The sequence below is a fragment of the Tachysurus vachellii genome, chromosome 13 (genome assembly GCF_030014155.1).
Source record: "Tachysurus vachellii isolate PV-2020 chromosome 13, HZAU_Pvac_v1, whole genome shotgun sequence".
NCBI classification, from domain to species: domain Eukaryota; kingdom Metazoa; phylum Chordata; class Actinopteri; order Siluriformes; family Bagridae; genus Tachysurus; species Tachysurus vachellii.
This window is the reverse complement of record NC_083472.1, coordinates 388,403-397,500: the sequence shown is the minus strand read 5'-3', so window position 1 is coordinate 397,500 and position 9,098 is coordinate 388,403. Positions and strand designations below refer to the sequence as shown.

The 9,098-nt window shown below is 46.5% G+C and overlaps 2 protein-coding genes across 3 annotated transcripts in view; one reads left to right on the top strand and one right to left on the bottom strand.

Moving 5' to 3' along the window:
* The window catches only part of LOC132855718 (Fanconi anemia group A protein homolog), a 16,779-nt gene extending 15,051 nt beyond the window's left edge, over positions 1–1,728 (top strand). The window contains exons 39-41 of one of the 2 annotated variants that reach the window (XR_009649368.1): positions 249–325; positions 436–519; positions 1,445–1,496. Coding sequence is in view for 1 of the 2 variants with exons in the window: in XM_060884886.1 (XP_060740869.1) it covers positions 181–325; positions 436–519; positions 1,445–1,519 (304 nt within the window). In the remaining variant the exon portion in view is untranslated. Of the gene's footprint in view, positions 1–180; positions 326–435; positions 520–1,444 lie in introns of both variants that reach the window. The other variant, XM_060884886.1, reaches the window with a different exon arrangement.
* A 5-nt stretch (positions 1,729–1,733) lies between these two features.
* On the bottom strand, positions 1,734–8,043 carry znf276 (zinc finger protein 276). Its single transcript, XM_060884897.1, has 11 exons — positions 7,891–8,043; positions 5,825–6,101; positions 5,702–5,745; positions 5,132–5,431; positions 4,824–4,890; positions 4,650–4,724; positions 3,770–3,874; positions 3,605–3,680; positions 2,427–2,544; positions 2,141–2,240; positions 1,734–2,055 (listed from the first exon to the last, which is right to left on the bottom strand). Exons 1-11 carry the CDS (start codon positions 7,946–7,948, stop codon positions 1,854–1,856), a joined length of 1,422 nt encoding a protein of 473 aa, XP_060740880.1. The 5' UTR covers positions 7,949–8,043; the 3' UTR covers positions 1,734–1,853.
* Between the last annotated feature and the right edge of the window lie 1,055 nt (positions 8,044–9,098).

The following is a 9,098-nucleotide window of genomic DNA, read 5'->3' as shown; positions in this document are numbered from 1 at the left end:
CTTATTTAATCATCGTACTGAACAATACAGTGTTAAGCTTAAAGTGCGTTCTACACAACACTTACCACGTGTACCATGTGACGCACTGTGCAAGCACGGGGGGGGGGGATTTTTAGTCAATAGTGTTATTGTTGAGGTCACACCATACTGCTGTGTGTGTGCGTGTGTGTGTGTGTGTAGCATGTTGGTGGAGGTTAATGCGAGTGTGTTGAGCAGAGTGATGGTTAGCTCAAGGTTCCTCTACACAGCTGTGATGTCATATACTGCGCTGATGAAGCTCTTCCTGCTCGGACACACTGCAGACATCAAGGCTGACACGCCGCAGGTCTCTCTCTCTCTCTCTCACACACACACACACACACATTCCACAGCACCTATTTGTGTGACAATACTGTATGTAACCATTGTTAAGTTAATTGTGTGTTTGTGTTTCAGATCCTGTGTGAATCTCAGCACATTGTCTTGAAGAGCATCTCAGTGATTCGCACCGGCTCCGTCACTCACAGCCAGTTACGACAGGTACGTTCATTACAGTGTGTGTATCAGGTGTAAACATGAACGAATCATTCAGCTATAGGGTCACAGTGCCAGTAAATAAACACAAAGGAGGAATAAACACACACACACACACACACACACGCCAAGGCTTTTTCATGCTGAAGGCCTGTAGAATGTTTTCTCTGTTCTTCTGGTCCGGAGCCCCTGTGAGCTTCGTGCCCTTGTGACTGACATCAACACTCCATGTTGTGTGTTTTTAGACAAAAATTGTTATAGAATTGAATAAATCTTTTGTGTCACTCACACAAGCTTCTGTACTTTAATCCAGTGTGCAGACAGAAATATTTAGTAATTAGAATAAATCTCACAAACTCAGGTTCTGTGTGTTTATTACAAAACATCTGTATCAATATATATCCTGGTCACAATAAAAAAAATCATTGACTCAGTCTGTTAGTCCCCCCCCCCCCCCAACACACACACACACACACACACACACTTTTCCTGTTCTTCCTTGTGTAGCTCCCCTTTGGTTGCTGTAACTATGTTCTGTTCCACGTGTTCGACGACAGTAAATAAATAGTGCTGTTAAAAAGAGGACCAGTCACATTTCATATCTCAACATTGAGGTTTTTCCCTGTCACACTTTCCCACAGGTTTATAAATAGTATATTAATTACCTATAAAATACTATTCACTGTTTTACACGTCCTGTGTAATATAAAGTGGTGTTTAGAGCTTTGTGAGGAACATTTTAGGATCATTTGTTTTTGACACCTGATTTTATTTCCCAGGTAGTTAGCATGCTAGCTTATTAGCAGGCTACACTGTCAACTAACACACACGTGTCATCCCTGTGTGACGTGTGCAGTCAACTAACACACACGTGTCATCCCTGTGTGACGTGTGCAGTCAACAACACACACTTTTTCTCTCTCTCTCTCAGATTGAGGCCGAGTGTATGGAGCTGGATCCCGAGGTGGCAGCTGCGCTCTCGGCTCTGTGGTCTAATGACCTTTGACCTGCAGGATTTCTCTGTGACGAGAAACGTCTTGTGTTTGACTATTTGTCGCTCGTGATAAACTCACCACAGGAGGATTGTGGGTAATTATAGACTGGTATCTGTATGCAAAATGCCTGGAAGTCCAGGCACAACAGGAAACAGGAAGTAAACAGACTTGAGTTTTTTACAGTGATATGAAATGCAATAAAACTCAGTGATGCATCAAAGTGCACTTAAGTGTGTTTAGTGACGGCTGTAGGGGGCATCAGGGTGACGGCTGTAGGGGGGCGTCAGGGTGACGGCTGTAGGGGGGCATCAGGGTGTAGGGGGGCATCACCAGGCCAGACAGCTCTCAGCTCATGTCCGTGGTGTGTGTGTTGTGCTCCTGTAACAGAGGGTGCACCATGCTCATGTGGACATTCAGGTTGTGTGCTTTCTCGAAGCGTCGCTCACAAACGCTGCATGCAAACTCTAGCTCTGCCTCAGCCTTGTGCTTGGTCATGTGATACTTCAGAGACGCTCTCTGGCGACACTGGAAACCACACACTTCACACCTGCAACACACACACACAGGTAGGCTGGAGTTTTGTAGGTTACTAGGTTGTGTGTGTGTGAGACTGTTGTTAAATACACACTTACTGCAGTGGTTTTGCTCCCGAGTGTCTCATCTGGTGCACAGAGAGATGTTTCCTCTGTTTAAATGTCCGACCGCATTGATCACAGATGTAGTTCCTTACCTCTGAAACACACACACACACACACACACACACACACACACACACACACCAGGTTATATACACACTCCATATAAACCTACATGTTCAGATCTTCATTCACCTAATTTTTTTCATCTGCAGGTTGAAAGTTTCATATTCCAGGCATTTGACTTAGACACACACACACACACACACACACACACACACACCTGTGTGAATGAGTTTGATGTGCCTCTGCAGGTAGCGGTCGATCATGAACACTTTGTGGCAGCCTGGATGAGGACAGGGTCGTTCCCTCACTTCTTCATGGTGCTCTTTCACATGTTTCTGTGTATGTACATACGTGTACACACACACACACACACACACACACACACACACACACACACACACACGGTTATGTATTCCTTATAACATTAACCTATTTGACTTAACACTTCTCCAAAACATCACAAACTTGAAATCAAACTGATTTGTAAATGTCAGCTCAGGCTTCATGTTTTCTGTTTGTAAAAAAAAAAATCAGGAATCAAAAGAGCTCTTTGGTGCAACAGGGCAGCAGAGAGGGCAGAAGTGTCTGGGATCTATGACAGGGGAGGGAGAGTATTACCCCTCCTGCCTAATCACAGCCACACTAGCCAATTGTGTGCATCTATGAGCTCCTGTATGGGGACGTTGCTCTGGGTGTGTTACACTGCAGTACTTTGAAAAGATGCTTTTGTCTTTGTGTCCCAGAGAAAGCACATGTAGGCATCACCCTCACATGTAGGCATCACCCTCACATGTAGGCATCACCCTCACATGTTGGCATCACCCTCACATGTAGGCATCACCCTCACATGTAGGCATCACCCTCACATGTAGGCATCACCCTCACATGTAGGCATCACCCTCACATGTAGGCATCACCCTCACATGTTGGCATCACCCTCACATGTTGGCATCACCCTCACATGTTGGCATCACCCTCACATGTAGGCATCACCCTCACATGTAGGCATCACCCTCACATGTAGGCATCTCCCTCACATGTAGGCATCACCCTCACATGTAGGCATCTCCCTCACATGTAGGCATCACCCTCACATGTAGGCATCACCCTCACATGTAGGCATCACCCTCACATGTAGGCATCACCCTCACATGTAGGCATCACCCTCACATGTAGGCATCACCCTCACATGTTGGCATCTGTTATACGAACAAGTTGCCTGGTGATTATTCAGGGGTAAAATGTGCTAATAAATAACCAAAATATTATTCAACACATTTATATAGTGAGCCTGAGGAGAGACAACTGAATCTTACACAGCAGCTGCGGTTGGCAAATGTTTAACTCTGTATCATGAGAACAAAATCTCTGGTGTGTGTGTGTGTGTGTGTGGACCTTCATGCCATCCACTCCTCTGTACACTGCTGTACAGCCCTGATGAGGACATTTATAAATGGTGGGCAGCTCCTCTCTGAAACACACACAGAACTGTTTCATTATCAACACACGTGTGTATGTGTGTGTGTGTATGTGTGTGCGTGTGTGTGTATGTGTGTGTACCGCTCTGATTTCATCTTCTTCTTCCACCCAGGTTTGGGTCCAGGCTTCTTCCTCTCTTTAGGCTGCAGGTTCTTTACTTCTTTACTCATCTTCTTAGAGCTCACACTGAAAAACACAATTCATCCTTCAGGTCCACGACTCAGCTGTCAGCTTATAATGTGTTAGAATCAGATCACAGTGATTTATATTCACTTTATAACCTTCAGCTTCCGCTGCATATCAGAACTCAAAAGTCGACCGTGTTATTACACTGTTTTTATTTCAAGCATTATTTATTTTGATAAATGAATCCTTCTGTTATGTTCTCCATCAAAGGGGTCACGGTGACTTAGTAGTTAGCACGTTCACCTCACACCTCCAGGGTTGGGGGTTCGATTCCCACCTTCGCCTTGTGTGTGTGGAGTTTGCATGTTCTCCCCGTGCCTCAGGGGTTTCCTCCGGGTACTCCGGTTTCCTCCCCCTGTCCAAAGACATGCATGGTAGGTTGATTGGCATCTCTGGAAAATTGTCCGTAGTGTGTGATTGTGTGAGTGAATGAGAGTGTGTGTGTGTGTGTGTGTGTGTGTGTGTGTGTGTGTGCCCTGTGATGGGTTGGCACTCCGTCCAGGGTGTATCCTGCCTTGTTGCCCGATGACGCCTGAGATAGGCACAGGCTCCCCGTGACCCGAGGTAGTTCGGATAAGTGGTAGAAGATGAATGAATGAATGAGTGAATGTTCTCCATCATATTTAATATCATTTACACTTTTAGTTGACAAGATCTCAAATTTAGTGCAGTAAGTTTTTGTCCTGTCACCTCATCTGTTATTAAATCTTTTGCATATTTTAGGGAAAAATGTATATAAAGTTATATTTAGGTGTGAGGTCTGAATGTGTCTCACTGTTTGTCAGCTGTAGGGTGTGTGCTGTCCTCTGAGCTGCTCTTCCTCGTCTCCTCTTCCTCACTGGAGAAATTTCTGCATTGTGAGAAGCAAATTACACACTGATCAGAACAGAGAGAGAGAGAGAGTGTGTGTGTGTGTGTGTGTGTGTGTTCACGCTGCCGGGCAGCTCACCTGTCCGACAGGTCGCTGTCCTCTAAACGCTGAGCAGGTGATGGAATCTCGTCTGTACGCTGAGCACCTGCACAATAACTTAGAGCTTTAGTGACTAAATACGTGACAAGTTCACTATTGTATTCACATTAAACACTTCTTCACCCAAACCACCGTTTTATGGAATAAATACACTAGTTGTGTTGCTGTAATTTTCATATTCATTTAAATACAAACGTAAATGATTCCTTATCTACGTTCAGGTCACTAAAGTGTTTGTTAGCGACTCCGACACCCGTAGAGTCTTTCAAACACTTTTTCAGCCTTACCATCGTGAGTGTAGGCGGAGCTCTGTGTCTGCTCCCTGTTGGTGTGGGTGGAGTTCTCCTCCCTGCTTGTGATCGGTTGGTGGTTGTGTGGGTGTCTGTTGTCTCCCTGTCTCTCCCACACACCAGTGTCCATGGTGTAGGAGTGTCCGTCCTCACAGCTCCACACCACCCTGACTGTACCTCCACACCGCTCTTCCAGCACCTCCTGCAGACCAGGAGGGAAACTGCAGCTCCCAGCATGCTCATGAGTCCATGACACCAGGCGCAGCAGACAGTGAGGGTCAGAGGTGATGGGCGGAGCTACGTGAGTCCGGAGAGATCTTCAGTTAGACGTTACACCAATATTCACATCACCTTCATCTGAATATTCTTTATGTTCAGTCCTAAACTGAGCCCCTAAAAACTTATTAGACATTTTAACCACTGGATAAGTGAGTAAATGTTCTCCAAACTATCCACTCAGCTGACTGGCCTCAGCACAGCGCTGCTTTCTGGTCACAACTCGGGGTAAAACAACGCTGTGCTCACCTGCATGTGTTTGTGAGTGTGTGTTGGTTACTGAACACTTACAGGACTGATCTGGTTCATCTGTGTTTGTCCATGTTGAGCTGCACCTAAGAGGATAAATAAACCCCATCACTCTGCTGAAGGACCGCTGTGTGTGCGGTGGTTCTGTGTGCTGAGTGTATTCACCTCTCTGTGTTGGTGTTAAGTGATGGTGATGAGTTGACCCGGTGTCTGAAGGCCTGCAGGATGCTGTGACACTGGTAGAACTGGTTGTGGCAATCAGAGCAGATGTACGGTGAGAGTGTTAAGTCGTTCCGCACAGAGACGCCCAGCAACCGCTGAAAATCTGAACAGAAGCCTGGTGTTGAGTGTTCAGTAGATGAAGGCCATGGGACAAGGTCACGCAGCTTCCTCGCAGAGAACCGGCCATGACACAACCGACAGATCTCTGTGTTCAGTCTGCCTGCAACTCAACACACACAATCTGCATAATTAACAGGGTTTCATACTCACACTTCTGAGTGTTCAGAAGTCTTCACTGCACTGTAGCAGTGCAGTGTCCCCCAAACTGGACCCTCACCAGTGTGTGTGTGTCCCCTCACCAGTGTGTGTGTGTCCCCTCACCAGTGTGTGTGTGTGTGTGTGTCCCCTCACCAGTGTGTGTGAGTGTGTGTGTCCCCTCACCAGTGTGTGTGTGTCCCCTCACCAGTGTGTGTGTGTGTGTGTGTCCCCTCACCAGTGTGTGTGTGTGTGTGTGTGTGTGTCCCCTCACCAGTGTGTGTGTGTGTGTGTGTGTGTCCCCTCACCAGTGTGTGTGTGTGTGTGTGTCCCCTCACCAGTGTGTGTGTGTGTGTGTGTGTCCCCTCACCAGTGTGTGTGTGTGTGTGTGTGTGTCCCCTCACCAGTGTGTGTGTGTGTGTGTGTGTCCCCTCACCAGTGTGTGTGTGTGTGTGTGTGTCCCCTCACCAGTGTGTGTGTGTGTGTGTGTGTGTCCCCTCACCAGTGTGTGTGTGTGTGTGTGTGTGTCCCCTCACCAGTGTGTGTGTGTGTGTGTGTGTGTCCCCTCACCAGTGTGTGTGTGTGTGTGTGTGTGTCCCCTCACCAGTGTGTGTGTGTGTGTGTGTCCCCTCACCAGTGTGTGTGTGTGTGTGTCCCCTCACCAGTGTGTGTGTGTGTGTGTGTGTGTGTCCCCTCACCAGTGTGTGTGTGTGTGTGTGTCCCCTCACCAGTGTGTGTGTGTGTCCCCTCACCAGTGTGTGTGTGTGTGTGTGTCCCCTCACCAGTGTGTGTGAGTGTGTGTGTGTCCCCTCACCAGTGTGTGTGAGTGTGTGTGTCCCCTCACCAGTGTGTGTGTGTGTGTGTGTCCCCTCACCAGTGTGTGTGTGTGTGTGTGTCCCCTCACCAGTGTGTGTGTGTGTGTGTCCCCTCACCAGTGTGTGAGTGTGTGTGTGTCCCCTCACCAGTGTGTGAGTGTGTGTGTGTCCCCTCACCAGTGTGTGAGTGTGTGTGTGTCCCCTCACCAGTGTGTGAGTGTGTGTGTGTCCCCTCACCAGTGTGTGTGTGTGTGTGTGTCCCCTCACCAGTGTGTGTGTGTGTGTGTGTGTGTGTCCCCTCACCAGTGTGTGTGAGTGTGTGTGTCCCCTCACCAGTGTGTGTGTGTGTGTGTGTGTGTGTGTGTGTGTGTGTCCGTGTCCCCTCACCAGTGTGTGTGAGTGTGTGTGTCCCCTCACCAGTGTGTGTGAGTGTGTGTGAGTGTGTGTGTCCCCTCACCAGTGTGTGTGAGTGTGTGTGAGTGTGTGTGTCCCCTCACCAGTGTGTGTGAGTGTGTGTGTCCCCTCACCAGTGTGTGTGAGTGTGTGTGAGTGTGTGTGTCCCCTCACCAGTGTGTGTGAGTGTGTGTGAGTGTGTGTGTCCCCTCACCAGTGTGTGTGAGTGTGTGTCCCCTCACCAGTGTGTGTGTGTGTGTCCCCTCACCAGTGTGTGTGTGTGTGTGTGTCCCCTCACCAGTGTGTGAGTGTGTGTGTCCCCTCACCAGTGTGTGAGTGTGTGTGTGTCCCCTCACCAGTGTGTGAGTGTGTGTGTGTCCCCTCACCAGTGTGTGAGTGTGTGTGTGTCCCCTCACCAGTGTGTGTGTGTGTGTGTGTCCCCTCACCAGTGTGTGTGAGTGTGTGTGTCCCCTCACCAGTGTGTGTGAGTGTGTGTGTCCCCTCACCAGTGTGTGTGAGTGTGTGTGAGTGTGTGTGTCCCCTCACCAGTGTGTGTGCTCCTCGGTGTCCCTGCAGTGTGTTTAGGTCGTTTAACTCCCTTCATTATTTTCCGCTTCTTCTTCTCTGATTAATCACCAAACCGGAAACAGTTTCCTCTCATTACCGACACACAAACACCGAGTCAACGGTAAACAGCCGAATCCGGAAGTGCTATCTGTAAATAAATGTAGAAGAAATGCAGCGAGCGCCACAGCGCCCCCGCGGAGATCAGCAGAATTACACACAATACTGAACCTTTTACATTTCAAAATGGAATTTTCACCACCTCACAACCATGAAGGTGGAATAACAAATAGTCTAAAAAATAAAGTGATGTTTGTGTAACATTAAGAACAACAGCATTCTTTTCGTTTTTACATCATCCTCCTTTTAATGTCAGTTTTGTTTCCTCTCCTGCGTGTTATTGTAGTTTGATTTGTGACACTTTCAGAATGTTATTTTAATTAAAACAAATTAAACTTCATCACTGGTGTTTATAATGAGAGGAGTGTATAAGAGAAGAGTGTATAAAGAGTGTATAAAGAGTGTATAAGAGAAGAGTGTATAAAGAGTGTATAAAGAGTGTGTAAGAGAAGAGTGTATAAAGAGTGTGTAAGAGAAGAGTGTATAAAGAGTGTGTAAGAGAAGAGTGTATAAAGAGTGTATAAAGAGTGTGTAAGAGAAGAGTGTATAAAGAGTGTGTAAGAGAAGAGTGTATAAAGAGTGTAGAAAGAGTGTATAAAGAGTGTGTAAGAGAAGAGTGTATAAAGAGTGTAGAAAGAGTGTATAAAGAGTGTGTAAGAGAAGAGTGTATAAAGAGTGTATAAAGAGTGTGTAAGAGAAGAGTGTATAAAGAGTGTGTAAGAGAAGAGTGTATAAAGAGTGTGTAAGAGAAGAGTGTATAAAGAGTGTAGAAAGAGTGTATAAAGAGTGTGTAAGAGAAGAGTGTATAAAGAGTGTATAAAGAGTGTATAAGAGAAGAGTGTATAAAGAGTGTATAAGAGAAGAGTGTATAAAGAGTGTATAAAGAGTGTGTAAGAGAAGAGTGTGTAAGAGAAGAGTGTATAAAGAGTGTGTAAGAGAAGAGTGTATAAAGAGTGTGTAAGAGAAGAGTGTATAAAGAGTGTGTAAGAGAAGAGTGTATAAAGAGTGTATAAAGAGTGTGTAAGAGAAGAGTGTATAAAGAGTGTATAAGAGAAGAGTGTATAAAGAGT